Consider the following 23363-nt stretch of genomic DNA (forward strand, 5'->3'; position numbering starts at 1 on the left):
ATCATGTACCTGCCCCCTTGCATGTCCACAAGTGTGTAATTCCCTGTATCATGTACCTGCCCCTTGCATGTCCACAAGGCGTGTAATTCCCTGTATCACGTACCTACCCCCTTGCATGTCCACAAGGCGTGTAATTCCCTGTATCATGTACCTACCCCCTTGCATGTCCACAAGCGTGTAATTCCCTGTATCATGTACCTGCCCCCTTGCATGTCCACAAGTGTGTAATTCCCTGTATCATGTACCTGCCCCCTTGCATGTCCACAAGGCGTGTAATTCCCTGTATCAAGCACCTGCCCCCTTGCATGTCCACAAGCGCGTAATTCCCTGTATCATGTACCTGCCCCCTTGCATGTCCACAAGGCGTGTAATTCCCTGTATCAAGCACCTGCCCCCTTGCATGTCCACAAGCGTGTAATTCCCTGTATCATGTACCTGCCCCCTTGCATGTCCACAAGGCGTGTAATTCCCTGTATCATGTACCTGCCCCCTTGCGTGTCCACAAGCGTGTAATTCCCTGTATCACGTACCTGCCCCCTTGCATGTCCACAAGCGTGTAATTCCCTGTATCACGTACCTGCCCCCTTGCATGTCCACAAGCGTGTAATTCCCTGTATCACGTACCTGCCCCCTTGCATGTCCACAAGCGTGTAATTCCCTGTATCATGTACCTGCCCCCTTGCATGTCCACAAGGCGTGTAATTCCCTGTATCATGTACCTACCCCCTTGCATGTCCACAAGCGTGTAATTCCCTGTATCATGTACCTACCCCCTTGCATGTCCACAAGGCGTGTAATTCCCAGTATCATGTACCTGCCCCCTTGCATGTCCACAAAGCGCGTAATTCCCTGTATCATGTACCTGCCCTCTTGCATGTCCACAAGCGCGTAATTCCCTGTATCATGTACCTACCCCCTTGCATGTCCACAAGCGTGTAATTCCTTGTATCATGTACCTACCCCCTTGCATGTCCACAAGCGTGTAATTCCCTGTATCATGTACCTGCCCCCTTGCATGTCCACAAGCGTGTAATTCCCTGTATCATGTACCTACCCTCTTGCATGTCCACAAGGCGTGTAATTCCCTGTATCAAGCACCTGCCCCCTTGCATGTCCACAAGCGCGTAATTCCCTGTATCATGTACCTGCCCCCTTGCATGTCCACAAGGCGTGTAATTCCCTGTATCAAGCACCTGCCCCCTTGCATGTCCACAAGCGTGTAATTCCCTGTATCATGTACCTGCCCCCTTGCATGTCCACAAGGCGTGTAATTCCCTGTATCATGTACCTGCCCCCTTGCGTGTCCACAAGCGTGTAATTCCCTGTATCACGTACCTGCCCCCTTGCATGTCCACAAGCGTGTAATTCCCTGTATCACGTACCTGCCCCCTTGCATGTCCACAAGCGTGTAATTCCCTGTATCACTACCTGCCCCCTTGCATGTCCACAAGCGTGTAATTCCCTGTATCATGTACCTGCCCCCTTGCATGTCCACAAGGCGTGTAATTCCCTGTATCATGTACCTACCCCCTTGCATGTCCACAAGCGTGTAATTCCCTGTATCATGTACCTACCCCCTTGCATGTCCACAAGGCGTGTAATTCCCTGTATCATGTACCTGCCCCCTTGCATGTCCACAAAGCGCGTAATTCCCTGTATCATGTACCTGCCCTCTTGCATGTCCACAAGCGCGTAATTCCCTGTATCATGTACCTACCCCCTTGCATGTCCACAAGCGTGTAATTCCCTGTATCATGTACCTACCCCCTTGCATGTCCACAAGCGTGTAATTCCCTGTATCATGTACCTGCCCCCTTGCATGTCCACAAGCGTGTAATTCCCTGTATCATGTATCTACCCTCTTGCATGTCCACAAGCGCGTAATTCCCTGTATCATGTACCTGCCCCCTTGCATGTCCACAAGCGTGTAATTCCCTGTATCATGTACCTGCCCCCTTGCATGTCCACAAGGCGTGTAATTCCCTGTATCATGTACCTGCCCCCTTGCATGTCCACAAGCGTGTAATTCCCTGTATCATGTACCTACCCCCTTGCATGTCCACAAGCGTGTAATTCCCTGTATCATGTACCTGCCCCCTTGCATGTCCACAAGGCGTGTAATTCCCTGTATCATGTACCTGCCCTCTTGCATGTCCACAAAGCGCGTAATTCCCTGTATCACGTACCTGCCCTCTTGCATGTCCACAAGCGCGTAATTCCATGTATCATGTACCTACCCCCTTGCATGTCCACAAGGCGTGTAATGCCCTGTATCATGTACCTGCCCCCTTGCATGTCCACAAGGCGTGTAATTCCCTGTATCATGTACCTGCCCCCTTGCATGTCCACAAGCGCGTAATTCCCTGTATCATGTACCTGCCCCCTTGCATGTCCACAAGCGTGTAATTCCCTGTATCATGTACCTGCCCCCTTGCATGTCCACAAGCGTGTAATTCCCTGTATCATGTACCTGCCCCCTTGCATGTCCACAAGGCGTGTAATTCCCTGTATCATGTACCTGCCCTCTTGCATGTCCACAAAGCGCGTAATTCCCTGTATCACGTACCTGCCCTCTTGCATGTCCACAAGCGCGTAATTCCCTGTATCATGTACCTACCCCCTTGCATGTCCACAAGGCGTGTAATGCCCTGTATCATGTACCTGCCCCCTTGCATGTCCACAAGGCGTGTAATTCCCTGTATCATGTACCTGCCCCCTTGCATGTCCACAAGCGCGTAATTCCCTGTATCATGTACCTGCCCCCTTGCATGTCCACAAGCGTGTAATTCCCTGTATCATGTACCTGCCCCCTTGCATGTCCACAAGCATGTAATTCCCTGTATCATGTACCTGCCCCCTTGCATGTCCACAAGCGTGTAATTCCCTGTATCATGTACCTACCCCCTTGCATGTCCACAAGGCGTGTAATTCCCTGTATCATGTACCTGCCCCCTTGCATGTCCACAAGGCGTGTAATTCCCTGTATCATGTACCTGCCCCCTTGCATGTCCACAAGGCGTGTAATTCCCTGTATCATGTACCTGCCCCCTTGCATGTCCACAAGCATGTAATTCCCTGTATCATGTACCTGCCCCCTTGCATGTCCACAAGTGCGTAATTCCCTGTATCATGTACCTGCCCCCTTGCATGTCCACAAGCGTGTAATTCCCTGTATCATGTACCTGCCCCCTTGCATGTCCACAAGGCGTGTAATTCCCTGTATCATGTACCTACCCCCTTGCATGTCCACAAGCGTGTAATTCCCTGTATCATGTACCTACCCCCTTGCATGTCCACAAGGCGTGTAATTCCCTGTATCATGTACCTGCCCCCTTGCATGTCCACAAAGCGCGTAATTCCCTGTATCATGTACCTACCCCCTTGCATGTCCACAAGCGTGTAATTCCCTGTATCATGTACCTACCCCCTTGCATGTCCACAAGCGTGTAATTCCCTGTATCATGTACCTGCCCCCTTGCATGTCCACAAGCGTGTAATTCCCTGTATCATGTACCTACCCTCTTGCATGTCCACAAGCGCGTAATTCCCTGTATCATGTACCTGCCCCCTTGCATGTCCACAAGCGTGTAATTCCCTGTATCATGTACCTGCCCCCTTGCATGTCCACAAGGCGTGTAATTCCCTGTATCATGTACCTGCCCTTTTGCATGTCCACAAAGCGCGTAATTCCCTGTATCACGTACCTGCCCTCTTGCATGTCCACAAGCGCGTAATTCCCTGTATCATGTACCTACCCCCTTGCATGTCCACAAGGCGTGTAATGCCCTGTATCATGTACCTGCCCCCTTGCATGTCCACAAGGCGTGTAATTCCCTGTATCATGTACCTGCCCCCTTGCATGTCCACAAGCGCGTAATTCCCTGTATCATGTACCTGCCCCCTTGCATGTCCACAAGCGTGTAATTCCCTGTATCATGTACCTGCCCCCTTGCATGTCCACAAGCATGTAATTCCCTGTATCATGTACCTGCCCCCTTGCATGTCCACAAGCGTGTAATTCCCTGTATCATGTACCTACCCCCTTGCATGTCCACAAGGCGTGTAATTCCCTGTATCATGTACCTGCCCCCTTGCATGTCCACAAGGCGTGTAATTCCCTGTATCATGTACCTGCCCCCTTGCATGTCCACAAGGCGTGTAATTCCCTGTATCATGTACCTGCCCCCTTGCATGTCCACAAGCATGTAATTCCCTGTATCATGTACCTGCCCCCTTGCATGTCCACAAGTGCGTAATTCCCTGTATCATGTACCTGCCCCCTTGCATGTCCACAAGGCGTGTAATTCCCTGTATCATGTACCTGCCTCCTTGCATGTCCACAAGCGTGTAATTCCCTGTATCATGTACCTGCCCCCTTGCATGTCCACAAGCGTGTAATGCCCTGTATCATGTACCTGCCCCCTTGCATGTCCACAAGGCGTGTAATTCCCTGTATCATGTACCTGCCTCCTTGCATGTCCACAAGCGTGTAATTCCCTGTATCATGTACCTGCCTCCTTGCATGTCCACAAGGAGTGTAATTCCCTGTATCATGTACCTACCCCCTTGCATGTCCACAAGCGTGTAATTACCTGTATCATGTACCTGCCCCCTTGCATGTCCACAAGGCGTGTAATTCCCTGTATCATGTACCTGCCCCCTTGCATGTCCACAAGCGTGTAATTCCCTGTATCATGTACCTGCCCCCTTGCATGTCCACAAGCGTGTAATTCCCTGTATCACGTACCTGCCCCCTTGCATGTCCACAAGCGTGTAATTCCCTGTATCATGTACCTACCCCCTTGCATGTCCACAAGCGTGTAATTCCCTGTATCATGTACCTACCCCCTTGCATGTCCACAAGCGTGTAATTCCCTGTATCATGTACCTACCCTCTTGCATGTCCACAAGCGTGTAATTCCCTGTATCATGTACCTACCCCCTTGCATGTCCACAAGCGTGTAATTCCCTGTATCATGTACCTACCCTCTTGCATGTCCACAAGCGTGTAATTCCCTGTATCATGTACCTACCCCCTTGCATGTCCACAAGGCGTGTAATTCCCTGTATCATGTACCTACCCCCTTGCATGTCCACAAGGCGTGTAATTCCCTGTATCATGTACCTGCCCCCTTGCATGTCCACAAGCGTGTAATTCCCTGTATCATGTACCTACCCCCTTGCATGTCCACAAGGCGTGTAATTCCCTGTATCATGTACCTACCCCCTTGCATGTCCACAAGCGTGTAATTCCCTGTATCATGTACCTACCCCCTTGCATGTCCACAAGGCGTGTAATTCCCTGTATCATGTACCTACCCCCTTGCATGTCCACAAGCGTGTAATTCCCTGTATCATGTACCTACCCCCTTGCATGTCCACAAGCGTGTAATTCCCTGTATCATGTACCTGCCCCCTTGCATGTCCACAAGCGTGTAATTCCCTGTATCATGTACCTACCCCCTTGCATGTCCACAAGCGTGTAATTCCCTGTATCATGTACCTACCCCCTTGCATGTCCACAAGCGTGTAATTCCCTGTATCACGTACCTGCCCCCTTGCATGTCCACAAGGCGTGTAATTCCCTGTATCATGTACCTACCCCCTTGCATGTCCACAAGGCGTGTAATTCCCTGTATCATGTACCTACCCCCTTGCATGTCCACAAGGCGTGTAATTCCCTGTATCATGTACCTACCCCCTTGCATGTCCACAAGCGTGTAATTCCCTGTATCATGTACCTACCCCCTTGCATGTCCACAAGCGTGTAATTCCCTGTATCATGTACCTACCCCCTTGCATGTCCACAAGCGTGTAATTCCCTGTATCACGTACCTGCCCCCTTGCATGTCCACAAGCGTGTAATTCCCTGTATCACGTACCTGCCCCCTTGCATGTCCACAAGCGTGTAATTCCCTGTATCATGTACCTGCCCTCTTGCATGTCCACAAGCGTGTAATTCCCTGTATCATGTACCTACCCCCTTGCATGTCCACAAGGCGTGTAATTCCCTGTATCATGTACCTACCCCCTTGCATGTCCACAAGGCGTGTAATTCCCTGTATCATGTACCTGCCCCCTTGCATGTCCACAAGCGTGTAATTCCCTGTATCACGTACCTGCCCCCTTGCATGTCCACAAGCGTGTAATTCCCTGTATCATGTACCTACCCCCTTGCATGTCCACAAGGCGTGTAATTCCCTGTATCATGTACCTGCCCCCTTGCATGTCCACAAGCGTGTAATTCCCTGTATCACGTACCTGCCCCCTTGCATGTCCACAAGGCGTGTAATTCCCTGTATCATGTACCTACCCCCTTGCATGTCCACAAGGCGTGTAATTCCCTGTATCACGTACCTGCCCCCTTGCATGTAGCGTGTAATTCCCTGTATCATGTACCTGCCCCCTTGCATGTCCACAAGCGTGTAATTCCCTGTATCATGTACCTGCCCCCTTGCATGTCCACAAGCGTGTAATTCCCTGTATCATGTACCTACCCCCTTGCATGTCCACAAGCGTGTAATTCCCTGTATCATGTTCCTGCCCCCTTGCATGTCCACAAGCGTGTAATTCCCTGTATCATGTACCTGCCCCCTTGCATGTCCACAAGCGTGTAATTCCCTGTATCATGTACCTAGCCCCTTGCATGTCCACAAGCGTGTAATTCCCTGTATCATGTTCCTGCCCCCTTGCATGTCCACAAGCGTGTAATTCCCTGTATCATGTACCTGCCCCCTTGCATGTCCACAAGCGTGTAATTCCCTGTATCAAGTACCTACCCCCTTGCATGTCCACAAGCGTGTAATTCCCTGTATCACGTACCTGCCCCCTTGCATGTCCACAAGCGTGTAATTCCCTGTATCATGTACCTGCCCCCTTGCATGTCCACAAGCGTGTAATTCCCTGTATCATGTACCTGCCCCCTTGCATCTCCACAAGCGCGTAATTCCCTGTATCATGTACCTGCCCCCTTGCATGTCCACAAGCGTGTAATGCCCTGTATCACGTACCTGCCCCCTTGCATCTCCACAAGCGTGTAATTCCCTGTATCATGTACCTACCCCCTTGCATGTCCACAAGCGTGTAATTCCCTGTATCACGTACCTGCCCCCTTGCATGTCCACAAGCGTGTAATTCCCTGTATTATGTACCTGCCCCCTTGCATGTCCACAAGCGTGTAATTCCCTGTATCATGTACCTGCCCCCTTGCATCTCCACAAGCGCGTAATTCCCTGTATCATGTACCTGCCCCCTTGCATGTCCACAAGCGTGTAATGCCCTGTATCACGTACCTGCCCCCTTGCATCTCCACAAGCGTGTAATTCCCTGTATCATGTACCTACCCCCTTGCATGTCCAAAAGCGTGTAATTCCCTGTATCAAGCACCTGCCCCCTTGCATGTCCACAAGCCTGTAATTCCCTGTATCATGTACCTACCCCCTTGCATGTCCAAAAGCGTGTAATTCCCTGTATCATGTACCTACCCCCTTGCATGTCCACAAAGCGCGTAATTCCCTGTATCATGTACCTACCCCCTTGCATGTCCACAAAGCGCGTAATTCCCTGTATCATGTACCTGCCCCCTTGCATGTCCACAAGCGTGTAATTCCCTGTATCATGTACCTGCCCCCTTGCATGTCCACAAGTGCATAATTCCCTGTATCATGTACCTGCCCCCTTGCATGTCCACAAAGCGCGTAATTCCCTGTATCATGTACCTGCCCCCTTGCATGTCCACAAGAGCGTGTAATTCCCTGTATCATGTACCTGCCCCCTTGCATGTCCACAAGCGTGTAATTCCCTGTATCATGTACCTGCCCCCTTGCATGTCCACAAGTGTGTAATTCCCTGTATCATGTACCTGCCCCCTTGCATGTCCACAAGGCGTGTAATTCCCTGTATCATGTACCTGCCCCCTTGCATGTCCACAAGAGCGTGTAATTCCCTGTATCATGTACCTGCCCCCTTGCATGTCCACAAGCGTGTAATTCCCTGTATCATGTACCTGCCCCCTTGCATGTCCACAAGCGTGTAATTCCCTGTATCACGTACCTGCCCCCTTGCATGTCCACAAGCGTGTAATTCCCTGTATCATGTACCTGTCCCTGTGCATGTCCACAAGGCGTGTAATTCCCTGTATCATGTACCTGCCCCCTTGCATGTCCACAAGCGTGTAATTCCCTGTATCATGTACCTACCCCCTTGCATGTCCACAAGGCGTGTAATTCCCTGTATCACGTACCTGCCCCCTTGCATGTCCACAAGCGTGTAATTCCCTGTATCATGTACCTACCCCCTTGCATGTCCACAAGCGTGTAATTCCCTGTATCACGTACCTGCCCCCTTGCATGTCCACAAGCGTGTAATTCCCTGTATCATGTACCTGCCCCCTTGCATGTCCACAAGTGTGTAATTCCCTGTATCATGTACCTGCCCCCTTGCATGTCCACAAGTGTGTAATTCCCTGTATCATGTACCTGCCCCTTGCATGTCCACAAGGCGTGTAATTCCCTGTATCACGTACCTACCCCCTTGCATGTCCACAAGGCGTGTAATTCCCTGTATCATGTACCTACCCCCTTGCATGTCCACAAGCGTGTAATTCCCTGTATCATGTACCTGCCCCCTTGCATGTCCACAAGTGTGTAATTCCCTGTATCATGTACCTGCCCCCTTGCATGTCCACAAGGCGTGTAATTCCCTGTATCAAGCACCTGCCCCCTTGCATGTCCACAAGCGCGTAATTCCCTGTATCATGTACCTGCCCCCTTGCATGTCCACAAGGCGTGTAATTCCCTGTATCAAGCACCTGCCCCCTTGCATGTCCACAAGCGTGTAATTCCCTGTATCATGTACCTGCCCCCTTGCATGTCCACAAGGCGTGTAATTCCCTGTATCATGTACCTGCCCCCTTGCATGTCCACAAGTGCGTAATTCCCTGTATCACGTACCTGCCCCCTTGCATGTCCACAAGCGTGTAATTCCCTGTATCACGTACCTGCCCCCTTGCATGTCCACAAGCGTGTAATTCCCTGTATCACGTACCTGCCCCCTTGCATGTCCACAAGCGTGTAATTCCCTGTATCATGTACCTGCCCCCTTGCATGTCCACAAGGCGTGTAATTCCCTGTATCATGTACCTACCCCCTTGCATGTCCACAAGCGTGTAATTCCCTGTATCATGTACCTGCCCCCTTGCATGTCCACAAGCTTGTAATTCCCTGTATCATGTACCTGCCCCCTTGCGTGTCAACAAGCGTGTAATTCCCTGTATCATGTACCTGCCTCCTTGCATGTCCACAAGCGCGTAATTCCCTGTATCATGTACCTGCCCCCTTGCATGTCCACAAGCTTGTAATTCCCTGTATCATGTACCTGCCCCCTTGCATGTCCACAAGCGCATAATTCCCTGTATCATGTACCTGCCCCGTTGCATGTCCACAAGCGCATAATTCCCTGTATCATGTACTTGCCCCCTTGCATGTCCACAAGCGTGTAATTCCCTGTATCATGTACCTACCCCCTTGCATGTCCACAAGGCGTGTAATGCCCTGTATCATGTACCTGCCCCCTTGCATGTCCACAAGGCGTGTAATTCCCTGTATCATGTACCTGCCCCCTTGCATGTCCACAAGCGCATAATTCCCTGTATCATGTACCTGCCCCCTTGCATGTCCACAAGCTTGTAATTCCCTGTATCATGTACCTGCCCCCTTGCGTGTCAACAAGCGTGTAATTCCCTGTATCATGTACCTGCCTCCTTGCATGTCCACAAGCGCGTAATTCCCTGTATCATGTACCTGCCCCCTTGCGTGTCAACAAGCGTGTAATTCCCTGTATCATGTACCTACCCCCTTGCATGTCCACAAGGCGTGTAATGCCCTGTATCATGTACCTGCCCCCTTGCATGTCCACAAGCGCGTAATTCCCTGTATCATGTACCTGCCCCCTTGCATGTCCACAAGGCGTGTAATGCCCTGTATCATGTACCTGCCCCCTTGCATGTCCACAAGGCGTGTAATTCCCTGTATCATGTACCTGCCCCCTTGCATGTCCACAAGCGCATAATTCCCTGTATCACGTACCTGCCCCCTTGCGTGTCCACAAGTGCGTAATTCCTTGTATCATGTACCTGCCCCCTTGCATGTCCACAAGGCGTGTAATTCCCTGTATCATGTACCTGCCCCCTTGCATGTCCACAAAGCGCGTAATTCCCTGTATCATGTACCTACCCCCTTGCATGTCCACAAGGCGTGTAATGCCCTGTATCATGTACCTGCCCCCTTGCATGTCCACAAGGCGTGTAATTCCCTGTATCATGTACCTGCCCCCTTGCATGTCCACAAAGCGCGTAATTCCCTGTATCATGTACCTGCCCCCTTGCATGTCCACAAGCGCGTAATTCCCTGTATCATGTACCTGCCCCCTTGCATGTCCACAAGCGTGTAATTCCCTGTATCATGTACCTGCCCCCTTGCATGTAGCGCGTAATTCCCTGTATCATGTACCTGCCCTCTTGCATGTCCACAAGCGCGTAATTCCCTGTATCATGTACCTGCCCCCTTGCATGTCCACAAAGCGCGTAATTCCCTGTATCATGTACCTGCCCTCTTGCATGTCCACAAGGCGTGTAATTCCCTGTATCATGTACCTGCCCCCTTGCATGTCCACAAGCGCGTAATTCCCTGTATCATGTACCTGCCCCCTTGCATGTCCACAAAGCGCGTAATTCCCTGTATCATGTACCTGCCCTCTTGCATGTCCACAAGCGTGTAATGCCCTGTATCATGTACCTGCCCCCTTGCATGTCCACAAGCGTGTAATTCCCTGTATCATGTACCTGCCCCCTTGCATGTCCACAAGCGCATAATTACCTGTATCATGTACCTGCCCCCTTGCATGTCCACAAGGCGTGTAATTCCCTGTATCACGTACCTGCCCCCTTGCATGTCCACAAGCGCATAATTCCCTGTATCATGTACCTACCCCCTTGCATGTCCACAAGCGCATAATTCCCTGTATCATGTACCTGCCCCCTTGCATGTCCACAAGCGTGTAATTCCCTGTATCATGTTCCTGCCCCCTTGCATGTCCACAAGCGTGTAATTCCCTGTATCACGTACCTACCCTCTTGCATGTCCACAAGCGTGTAATTCCCTGTATCATGTACCTGCCCCCTTGCATGTCCACAAGCGCGTAATTCCCTGTATCATGTACCTGCCCCCTTGCATGTCCACAAGCGTGTAATTCCCTGTATCATGTACCTGCCCCCTTGCATGTCCACAAGGCGTGTAATTCCCTGTATCATGTACCTGCCCCCTTGCATGTCCACAAGCGTGTAATTCCCTGTATCATGTACCTGCCCCCTTGCATGTCCACAAGCGTGTAATTCCCTGTATCATGTACCTACCCCCTTGCATGTCCACAAACGTGTAATTCCCTGTATCATGTACCTGCCCCCTTGCATGTCCACAAGCGTGTAATTCCCTGTATCATGTACCTGCCCCCTTGCATGTCCACAAGCGTGTAATTCCCTGTATCATGTACCTGCCCCCTTGCATGTCCACAAGCGTGTAATTCCCTGTATCATGTACCTGCCCCCTTGCATGTCCACAAGCGTGTAATTCCCTGTATCATGTACCTACCCCTGTGCATGTCCACAAGCGTGTAATTCCCTGTATCACGTACCTACCCCCTTGCATGTCCACAAGCGCATAATTCCCTGTATCATGTACCTACCCCCTTGCATGTCCACAAGCGCATAATTCCCTGTATCATGTACCTGCCCCCTTGCATGTCCACAAGCGTGTAATTCCCTGTATCATGTACCTGCCCCCTTGCATGTCCACAAGCGTGTAATTCCCTGTATCACGTACCTACCCTCTTGCATGTCCACAAGGCGTGTAATTCCCTGTATCATGTACCTGCCCCCTTGCATGTCCACAAGCGTGTAATTCCCTGTATCATGTACCTGCCCCCTTGCATGTCCACAAGCGTGTAATTCCCTGTATCATGTACCTACCCCCTTGCATGTCCACAAGCGTGTAATTCCCTGTATCATGTACCTGCCCCCTTGCATGTCCACAAGCGTGTAATTCCCTGTATCATGTACCTGCCCCCTTGCATGTCCACAAGCGTGTAATTCCCTGTATCATGTACCTGCCCCCTTGCATGTCCACAAGCGTGTAATTCCCTGTATCATGTACCTGCCCCCTTGCATGTCCACAAGCGTGTAATTCCCTGTATCATGTACCTGCCCCCTTGCATGTCCACAAGCGTGTAATTCCCTGTATCACGTACCTGCCCCCTTGCATGTCCACAAGCGTGTAATTCCCTGTATCATGTACCTGCCCCCTTGCATGTCCACAAGCGTGTAATTCCCTGTATCACGTACCTGCCCCCTTGCGTGTCAACAAGCGTGTAATTCCCTGTATCATGTACCTGCCCCCTTGCATGTCCACAAGCGTGTAATTCCCTGTATCATGTACCTACCCCCTTGCATGTCCACAAGCGTGTAATTCCCTGTATCATGTACCTACCCTCTTGCATGTCCACAAGCGTGTAATTCCCTGTATCATGTACCTACCCCCTTGCATGTCCACAAAGCGCGTAATTCCCTGTATTATGTACCTGCCCCCTTGCATGTCCACAAGCGCATAATTCCCTGTATCACGTACCTGCCCCCTTGCATGTCCACAAGCGTGTAATTCCCTGTATCATGTACCTACCCTCTTGCATGTCCACAAGGCGTGTAATTCCCTGTATCACACACCTGCCCCCTTGATGTCCACAAGGCGTGTAATTCCCTGTATCATGTACCTGCCCCCTTGCATGTCCACAAGCGCATAATTCCCTGTATCACGTACCTGCCCTCTTGCATGTCCACAAGCGTGTAATTCCCTGTATCATGTACCTGCCCCCTTGCATGTCCACAAGCGTGTAATTCCCTGTATCATGTACCTGCCCCCTTGCATGTCCACAAGCGTGTAATTCCCTGTATCATGTACCTACCCCTGTGCATGTCCACAAGCGTGTAATTCCCTGTATCATGTACCTACCCCTGTGCATGTCCACAAGCGTGTAATTCCCTGTATCATGTACCTACCCCTGTGCATGTCCACAAGGCGTGTAATTCCCTGTATCATGTACCTACCCTCTTGCATGTCCACAAGGCGTGTAATTCCCTGTATCACACACCTGCCCCCTTGATGTCCACAAGGCGTGTAATTCCATGTATCATGTACCTGCCCCCTTGCATGTCCACAAGCGCATAATTCCCTGTATCACGTACCTGCCCTCTTGCATGTCCACAAGCGTGTAATTCCCTGTATCATGTACCTGCCCCCTTGCATGTCCACAAGCGTGTAATTCCCTGTATCATGTACCTGCCCCCTTGCATGTCCACAAGCGCATAATTCCCTGTATCATGTACCTACCCCTGTGCATGTCCACAAGCGTGTAATTCCCTGTATCATGTACCTACCCCTGTGCATGTCCACAAGCGTGTAATTCCCTGTATCATGTACCTACCCCTGTGCATGTCCACAAGGCGTGTAATTCCCTGTATCATGTACCTGCCCCCTTGCATGTCCACAAGTGCGTAATTCCCTGTATCATGTACCTGCCCCCTTGCATGTCCACAAGGCGTGTAATTCCCTGTATCATGTACCTGCCCCCTTGCATGTCCACAAGCGTGTAATTCCCTGTATCATGTACCTGCCCCCTTGCATGTCCACAAGCGTGTAATTCCCTGTATCATGTACCTACCCTCTTGCATGTCCACAAGCGTGTAATTCCCTGTATCATGTACCTGCCCCCTTGCATGTCCACAAGCGCGTAATTCCCTGTATCATGTACCTGCCCCCTTGCATGTCCACAAGCGTGTAATTCCCTGTATCACGTACCTGCCCTCTTGCATGTCCACAAGCGTGTAATTCCCTGTATCATGTACCTGCCCCCTTGCATGTCCACAAGCGTGTAATTCCCTGTATCATGTACCTACCCCCTTGCATGTCCACAAGCGTGTAATTCCCTGTATCACGTACCTGCCCCCTTGCATGTCCACAAGCGTGTAATGCCCTGTATCATGTACCTGCCCCCTTGCATGTCCACAAGCGTGTAATTCCCTGTATCATGTACCTGCCCCCTTGCATGTCCACAAGGCGTGTAATTCCCTGTATCATGTACCTGCCCCCTTGCATGTCCACAAGCGTGTAATTCCCTGTATCATGTACCTGCCCCCTTGCATATCCACAAGGCGCGTAATTCCCTGTATCACGTACCTACCCCCTTGCATGTCCACAAGCGTGTAATTCCCTGTATCATGTACCTGCCCCCTTGCATGTCCACAAGCGTGTAATTCCCTGTATCACGTACCTGCCCCCTTGCATGTCCACAAGCGTGTAATTCCCTGTATCATGTACCTACCCTCTTGCATGTCCACAAGGCGTGTAATTCCCTGTATCATGTACCTGCCCCCTTGCATGTCCACAAGCGTGTAATGCCCTGTATCATGTACCTGCCCCCTTGCATGTCCACAAGGCGTGTAATTCCCTGTATCATGTACCTGCCCCCTTGCATGTCCACAAGCGCGTAATTCCCTGTATCATGTACCTGCCCCCTTGCATGTCCACAAGCGTGTAATTCCCTGTATCATGTACCTGCCCCCTTGCATGTCCACAAGCGTGTAATTCCCTGTATCATGTACCTGCCCCCTTGCATGTCCACAAGCGTGTAATTCCCTGTATCATGTACCTGCCCCCTTGCATGTCCACAAGGCGTGTAATTCCCTGTATCATGTACCTGCCCCCTTGCATGTCCACAAGCGTGTAATTCCCTGTATCATGTACCTGCCCCCTTGCATATCCACAAGGCGCGTAATTCCCTGTATCACGTACCTGCCCTCTTGCATGTCCACAAGCGTGTAATTCCCTGTATCATGTACCTGCCCCCTTGCATGTCCACAAGGCGTGTAATTCCCTGTATCACGTACCTGCCCTCTTGCATGTCCACAAGCGTGTAATTCCCTGTATCATGTACCTGCCCCCTTGCATGTCCACAAGGCGTGTAATTCCCTGTATCATGTACCTGCCCCCTTGCATGTCCACAAGCGTGTAATTCCCTGTATCATGTACCTACCCTCTTGCATGTCCACAAGCGTGTAATTCCCTGTATCACGTACCTACCCTCTTGCATGTCCACAAGCGTGTAATTCCCTGTATCATGTACCTACCCTCTTGCATGTCCACAAGCGTGTAATTCCCTGTATCATGTACCTGCCCCCTTGCATGTCCACAAGGCGTGTAATTCCCTGTATCATGTACCTGCCCCCTTGCATGTCCACAAGCGTGTAATTCCCTGTATCATGTACCTACCCTCTTGCATGTCCACAAGCGTGTAATTCCCTGTATCACGTACCTACCCTCTTGCATGTCCACAAGCGTGTAATTCCCTGTATCATGTACCTACCCTCTTGCATGTCCACAAGCGTGTAATTCCCTGTATCATGTACCTACCCCCTTGCATGTCCACAAGCGTGTAATTCCCTGTATCATGTACCTACCCTCTTGCATGTCCACAAGCGTGTAATTCCCTGTATCATGTACCTACCCCCTTGCATGTCCACAAGCGTGTAATTCCCTGTATCATGTACCTGCCCCCTTGCATGTAGCGCGTAATTCCCTGTATCATGTACCTGCCCTCTTGCATGTCCACAAGCGCGTAATTCCCTGTATCATGTACCTGCCCCCTTGCATGTCCACAAAGCGCGTAATTCCCTGTATCATGTACCTGCCCTCTTGCATGTCCACAAGGCGTGTAATTCCCTGTATCATGTACCTGCCCCCTTGCATGTCCACAAGCGCGTAATTCCCTGTATCATGTACCTGCCCCCTTGCATGTCCACAAAGCGCGTAATTCCCTGTATCATGTACCTGCCCTCTTGCATGTCCACAAGCGTGTAATGCCCTGTATCATGTACCTGCCCCCTTGCATGTCCACAAGCGTGTAATTCCCTGTATCATGTACCTGCCCCCTTGCATGTCCACAAGCGCATAATTACCTGTATCATGTACCTGCCCCCTTGCATGTCCACAAGGCGTGTAATTCCCTGTATCACGTACCTGCCCCCTTGCATGTCCACAAGCGCATAATTCCCTGTATCATGTACCTACCCCCTTGCATGTCCACAAGCGCATAATTCCCTGTATCATGTACCTGCCCCCTTGCATGTCCACAAGCGTGTAATTCCCTGTATCATGTTCCTGCCCCCTTGCATGTCCACAAGCGTGTAATTCCCTGTATCACGTACCTACCCTCTTGCATGTCCACAAGCGTGTAATTCCCTGTATCATGTACCTGCCCCCTTGCATGTCCACAAGCGCGTAATTCCCTGTATCATGTACCTGCCCCCTTGCATGTCCACAAGCGTGTAATTCCCTGTATCATGTACCTGCCCCCTTGCATGTCCACAAGGCGTGTAATTCCCTGTATCATGTACCTGCCCCCTTGCATGTCCACAAGCGTGTAATTCCCTGTATCATGTACCTGCCCCCTTGCATGTCCACAAGCGTGTAATTCCCTGTATCATGTACCTACCCCCTTGCATGTCCACAAACGTGTAATTCCCTGTATCATGTACCTGCCCCCTTGCATGTCCACAAGCGTGTAATTCCCTGTATCATGTACCTGCCCCCTTGCATGTCCACAAGCGTGTAATTCCCTGTATCATGTACCTGCCCCCTTGCATGTCCACAAGCGTGTAATTCCCTGTATCATGTACCTGCCCCCTTGCATGTCCACAAGCGTGTAATTCCCTGTATCATGTACCTACCCCTGTGCATGTCCACAAGCGTGTAATTCCCTGTATCACGTACCTACCCCCTTGCATGTCCACAAGCGCATAATTCCCTGTATCATGTACCTACCCCCTTGCATGTCCACAAGCGCATAATTCCCTGTATCATGTACCTGCCCCCTTGCATGTCCACAAGCGTGTAATTCCCTGTATCATGTACCTGCCCCCTTGCATGTCCACAAGCGTGTAATTCCCTGTATCACGTACCTACCCTCTTGCATGTCCACAAGCGTGTAATTCCCTGTATCATGTACCTGCCCCCTTGCATGTCCACAAGCGCGTAATTCCCTGTATCATGTACCTGCCCCCTTGCATGTCCACAAGCGCGTAATTCCCTGTATCATGTACCTGCCCCCTTGCATGTCCACAAGGCGTGTAATTCCCTGTATCATGTACCTGCCCCCTTGCATGTCCACAAGCGTGTAATTCCCTGTATCATGTACCTGCCCCCTTGCATGTCCACAAGCGTGTAATTCCCTGTATCATGTACCTACCCCCTTGCATGTCCACAAGCGTGTAATTCCCTGTATCATGTACCTGCCCCCTTGCATGTCCACAAGCGTGTAATTCCCTGTATCATGTACCTGCCCCCTTGCATGTCCACAAGCGTGTAATTCCCTGTATCATGTACCTGCCCCCTTGCATGTCCACAAGCGTGTAATTCCCTGTATCATGTACCTGCCCCCTTGCATGTCCACAAGCGTGTAATTCCCTGTATCATGTACCTGCCCCCTTGCATGTCCACAAGCGTGTAATTCCCTGTATCACGTACCTGCCCCCTTGCATGTCCACAAGCGTGTAATTCCCTGTATCATGTACCTGCCCCCTTGCATGTCCACAAGCGTGTAATTCCCTGTATCACGTACCTGCCCCCTTGCGTGTCAACAAGCGTGTAATTCCCTGTATCATGTACCTGCCCCCTTGCATGTCCACAAGCGTGTAATTCCCTGTATCATGTACCTACCCCCTTGCATGTCCACAAGCGTGTAATTCCCTGTATCATGTACCTACCCTCTTGCATGTCCACAAGCGTGTAATTCCCTGTATCATGTACCTACCCCCTTGCATGTCCACAAAGCGCGTAATTCCCTGTATCATGTACCTGCCCCCTTGCATGTCCACAAGCGCATAATTCCCTGTATCACGTACCTGCCCCCTTGCATGTCCACAAGCGTGTAATTCCCTGTATCATGTACCTACCCTCTTGCATGTCCACAAGGCGTGTAATTCCCTGTATCACACACCTGCCCCCTTGATGTCCACAAGGCGTGTAATTCCCTGTATCATGTACCTGCCCCCTTGCATGTCCACAAGCGCATAATTCCCTGTATCACGTACCTGCCCTCTTGCATGTCCACAAGCGTGTAATTCCCTGTATCATGTACCTGCCCCCTTGCATGTCCACAAGCGTGTAATTCCCTGTATCATGTACCTGCCCCCTTGCATGTCCACAAGCGTGTAATTCCCTGTATCATGTACCTACCCCTGTGCATGTCCACAAGCGTGTAATTCCCTGTATCATGTACCTACCCCTGTGCATGTCCACAAGCGTGTAATTCCCTGTATCATGTACCTACCCCTGTGCATGTCCACAAGGCGTGTAATTCCCTGTATCATGTACCTACCCTCTTGCATGTCCACAAGGCGTGTAATTCCCTGTATCACACACCTGCCCCCTTGATGTCCACAAGGCGTGTAATTCCATGTATCATGTACCTGCCCCCTTGCATGTCCACAAGCGCATAATTCCCTGTATCACGTACCTGCCCTCTTGCATGTCCACAAGCGTGTAATTCCCTGTATCATGTACCTGCCCCCTTGCATGTCCACAAGCGTGTAATTCCCTGTATCATGTACCTGCCCCCTTGCATGTCCACAAGCGCATAATTCCCTGTATCATGTACCTACCCCTGTGCATGTCCACAAGCGTGTAATTCCCTGTATCATGTACCTACCCCTGTGCATGTCCACAAGCGTGTAATTCCCTGTATCATGTACCTACCCCTGTGCATGTCCACAAGGCGTGTAATTCCCTGTATCATGTACCTGCCCCCTTGCATGTCTACAAGTGCGTAATTCCCTGTATCATGTACCTGCCCCCTTGCATGTCCACAAGGCGTGTAATTCCCTGTATCATGTACCTGCCCCCTTGCATGTCCACAAGCGTGTAATTCCCTGTATCATGTACCTGCCCCCTTGCATGTCCACAAGCGTGTAATTCCCTGTATCATGTACCTACCCTCTTGCATGTCCACAAGCGTGTAATTCCCTGTATCATGTACCTGCCCCCTTGCATGTCCACAAGCGCGTAATTCCCTGTATCATGTACCTGCCCCCTTGCATGTCCACAAGCGTGTAATTCCCTGTATCACGTACCTGCCCTCTTGCATGTCCACAAGCGTGTAATTCCCTGTATCATGTACCTGCCCCCTTGCATGTCCACAAGCGTGTAATTCCCTGTATCATGTACCTACCCCCTTGCATGTCCACAAGCGTGTAATTCCCTGTATCACGTACCTGCCCCCTTGCATGTCCACAAGCGTGTAATGCCCTGTATCATGTACCTGCCCCCTTGCATGTCCACAAGCGTGTAATTCCCTGTATCATGTACCTGCCCCCTTGCATGTCCACAAGGCGTGTAATTCCCTGTATCATGTACCTGCCCCCTTGCATGTCCACAAGCGTGTAATTCCCTGTATCATGTACCTGCCCCCTTGCATATCCACAAGGCGCGTAATTCCCTGTATCACGTACCTACCCCCTTGCATGTCCACAAGCGTGTAATTCCCTGTATCATGTACCTGCCCCCTTGCATGTCCACAAGCGTGTAATTCCCTGTATCACGTACCTGCCCCCTTGCATGTCCACAAGCGTGTAATTCCCTGTATCATGTACCTACCCTCTTGCATGTCCACAAGGCGTGTAATTCCCTGTATCATGTACCTGCCCCCTTGCATGTCCACAAGCGTGTAATGCCCTGTATCATGTACCTGCCCCCTTGCATGTCCACAAGGCGTGTAATTCCCTGTATCATGTACCTGCCCCCTTGCATGTCCACAAGCGCGTAATTCCCTGTATCATGTACCTGCCCCCTTGCATGTCCACAAGCGTGTAATTCCCTGTATCATGTACCTGCCCCCTTGCATGTCCACAAGCGTGTAATTCCCTGTATCATGTACCTGCCCCCTTGCATGTCCACAAGCGTGTAATTCCCTGTATCATGTACCTGCCCCCTTGCATGTCCACAAGGCGTGTAATTCCCTGTATCATGTACCTGCCCCCTTGCATGTCCACAAGCGTGTAATTCCCTGTATCATGTACCTGCCCCCTTGCATATCCACAAGGCGCGTAATTCCCTGTATCACGTACCTGCCCTCTTGCATGTCCACAAGCGTGTAATTCCCTGTATCATGTACCTGCCCCCTTGCATGTCCACAAGGCGTGTAATTCCCTGTATCACGTACCTGCCCTCTTGCATGTCCACAAGCGTGTAATTCCCTGTATCATGTACCTGCCCCCTTGCATGTCCACAAGGCGTGTAATTCCCTGTATCATGTACCTGCCCCCTTGCATGTCCACAAGCGTGTAATTCCCTGTATCATGTACCTACCCTCTTGCATGTCCACAAGCGTGTAATTCCCTGTATCACGTACCTACCCTCTTGCATGTCCACAAGCGTGTAATTCCCTGTATCATGTACCTACCCTCTTGCATGTCCACAAGCGTGTAATTCCCTGTATCATGTACCTGCCCCCTTGCATGTCCACAAGGCGTGTAATTCCCTGTATCATGTACCTGCCCCCTTGCATGTCCACAAGCGTGTAATTCCCTGTATCATGTACCTACCCTCTTGCATGTCCACAAGCGTGTAATTCCCTGTATCACGTACCTACCCTCTTGCATGTCCACAAGCGTGTAATTCCCTGTATCATGTACCTACCCTCTTGCATGTCCACAAGCGTGTAATTCCCTGTATCATGTACCTACCCCCTTGCATGTCCACAAGCGTGTAATTCCCTGTATCATGTACCTACCCTCTTGCATGTCCACAAGCGTGTAATTCCCTGTATCATGTACCTACCCCCTTGCATGTCCACAAGCGTGTAATTCCCTGTATCATGTACCTGCCCCCTTGCATGTCCACAAGCGTGTAATTCCCTGTATCATGTACCTGCCCCCTTGCATGTCCACAAGCGTGTAATTCCCTGTATCATGTACCTGCCCCCTTGCATGTCCACAAGCGTGTAATTCCCTGTATCATGTACCTGCCCCCTTGCATGTCCACAAGGCGTGTAATTCCCTGTATCATGTACCTGCCCCCTTGCATGTCCACAAGCGCGTAATTCCCTGTATCATGTACCTGCCCCCTTGCATGTAGCGCGTAATTCCCTGTATCACGTACCTGCCCCCTTGCATGTCCACAAGCGTGTAATTCCCTGTATCATGTACCTGCCCCCTTGCATGTCCACAAGTGCGTAATTCCCTGTATCATGTACCTGCCCCCTTGCATGTCCACAAGTGCGTAATTCCCTGTATCATGTACCTGCCCCCTTGCATGTCCACAAGCGTGTAATTCCCTGTATCATGTACCTGCCCCCTTGCATGTCCACAAGTGCGTAATTCCCTGTATCATGTACCTGCCCCCTTGCATGTAGCGCGTAATTCCCTGTATCACGTACCTGCCCCCTTGCGTGTCAACAAGCGTGTAATTCCCTGTATCATGTACCTGCCCCCTTGCATGTCCACAAGGCGTGTAATTCCCTGTATCATGTACCTGCCCCCTTGCATGTCCACAAGCGTGTAATTCCCTGTATCATGTACCTGCCTCCTTGCATGTCCACAAGCGTGTAATTCCCTGTATCATGTACCTGCCCCCTTGCATGTCCACAAGCGTGTAATTCCCTGTATCACGTACCTGCCCCCTTGCGTGTCCACAAAGTAGCCTAGTGCAATCTTTGTTTATCCCAAGAGCCGTCACAGCACCATATTCAGAACCTTAAATTAACAGAAATAATTCCTATAATGTCATGTAATCAAATCCACGAAACATGAGTAAGGTTAATTTTTACTCCTTTATGCCGACAGTTAACCAAAAACAAATAAACAATATGATTTATAAGGAATTCAAATCTTGTGACAGAGATTGTTAGTTTTATATTAACACATTCAGGAAGGGGATTTTTTAAATAATAAAATCAATAATGCACTCTAGGGGGGTATGCTTGAGCTTATTTGACTGTAAAAAAAAGTCTTACCAGTTACTGTATTTCCGAGAACAAGTTTTAATGTCTGCTGGGGGTCTGGAAAAAAAACATTAAATATTACTACATCTAAATCTTGACAAGTCTGATGAATCACACTTCCTTCTTCAAAATTGAAAATAGTAAAAAAATAAACTGCGTTGCATCAAACTGCATCAATAAATGTGCTTAGTCTGATTAAATTATGTAGAGCTCTTAGCAAGTCAAGTACTGTTTTGGCTCCACAAGAACATAAGTACATATTATAGAGTACACATTCAAAGCATCAGACAACATTAAATAATTAACTATTGTTAAAATGAAAATGCACTCACCAAATATTAGGATCACTCCATGAGATGTACCGATTGCAATTACAGAGGATACAGCCTAAGAACAACATTTAATTAAAATGAGTTATAAAAGATGAGTTATCAGATGACACAGGCCTGTAGCCAGGATTTTGAGCGGGGTGGTTCGTTTTTCCATTTCAGCAGACCAAATTTCCAGTATACCCCTCGCCTTATTACATTAGGCAATCAATACTTCAAATAAATTCACTCTTGTATTTAAAATGTTATTAATAGGGTGCTTTTTAATATATAGCAATAATAATAATAATAAAGATAATTATTCTAAAAAGATTTATATAGTCATTTTAAAGACATATTGATGTAGACGGTATATCCAGCCAAACTTTACATTTGTTTGTCTGCTCTGAGCAGACCTTCGAGCCAGGTGGGGGGATCTGAGAAGGTCAGGAACAAAGCCATGGGGTAAATGCATTTCCCTTACCCTTCCCCGAGTCCCCCCCACCCCCTTCACCCTCAGCATATCCTGGCTATGCACCTAAATATAACATGCAAAAGGGACATGAGACTAGGACATGTAGTTACCATTGCTGTGGGCAAGCCAGCATCAACTTTGGACTGTTGGCATAAAAACACATACTCTTAGGTAAGCTAACACAAACACCAGCACCAACATATATAAGTTAGTAGCCAGCATCAACTTTGGACTGTTGGCATAAAAACACATACTCTTAGGTAAGCTAACACAAACACCAGCACCAACATATATAAGTTAGTATTCTCTTATACGTACAGCAGCAGAAGCCATTTGAGCAGAGACATTCTTCAGGATGATTTGTCTAAGGATGGGGCCGTGCTTATTGTGCTTCGTCTTCTTGTCACTGCTACAAAAGGTATAGAAAAAATATGTTGGAAATCAAATGCAATCAAACACAACTGAATGATCAGATTGTAATG

At 49.9% G+C, this 23363-nt stretch overlaps 1 protein-coding gene across 2 annotated transcripts in view; it reads right to left on the reverse strand.

The window, feature by feature from the left end:
* LOC5501878 (vacuolar protein sorting-associated protein 8 homolog) overlaps positions 1-23363 on the reverse strand; it is a 65958-nt gene that overhangs the window by 38938 nt on the left and 3657 nt on the right. The window contains exons 4-8 of one of the 2 annotated variants that reach the window (XM_048724379.1): positions 23200-23290; positions 22992-23024; positions 22431-22485; positions 22111-22155; positions 21771-21850 (exon numbers count right to left, since the gene is read on the reverse strand). In XM_048724379.1, the coding sequence (XP_048580336.1) occupies positions 21771-21850; positions 22111-22155; positions 22431-22485; positions 22992-23024; positions 23200-23290 (304 nt within the window). Of the gene's footprint in view, positions 1-1288; positions 1305-21770; positions 21851-22110; positions 22156-22430; positions 22486-22991; positions 23025-23199; positions 23291-23363 lie in introns of those variants that run through there. The other variant, XM_048724380.1, reaches the window with a different exon arrangement.

The sequence above is a fragment of the Nematostella vectensis genome, chromosome 2 (assembly GCF_932526225.1).
Source record: "Nematostella vectensis chromosome 2, jaNemVect1.1, whole genome shotgun sequence".
In the NCBI taxonomy this organism is placed as follows: Eukaryota; Metazoa; Cnidaria; class Anthozoa; order Actiniaria; family Edwardsiidae; genus Nematostella; species Nematostella vectensis.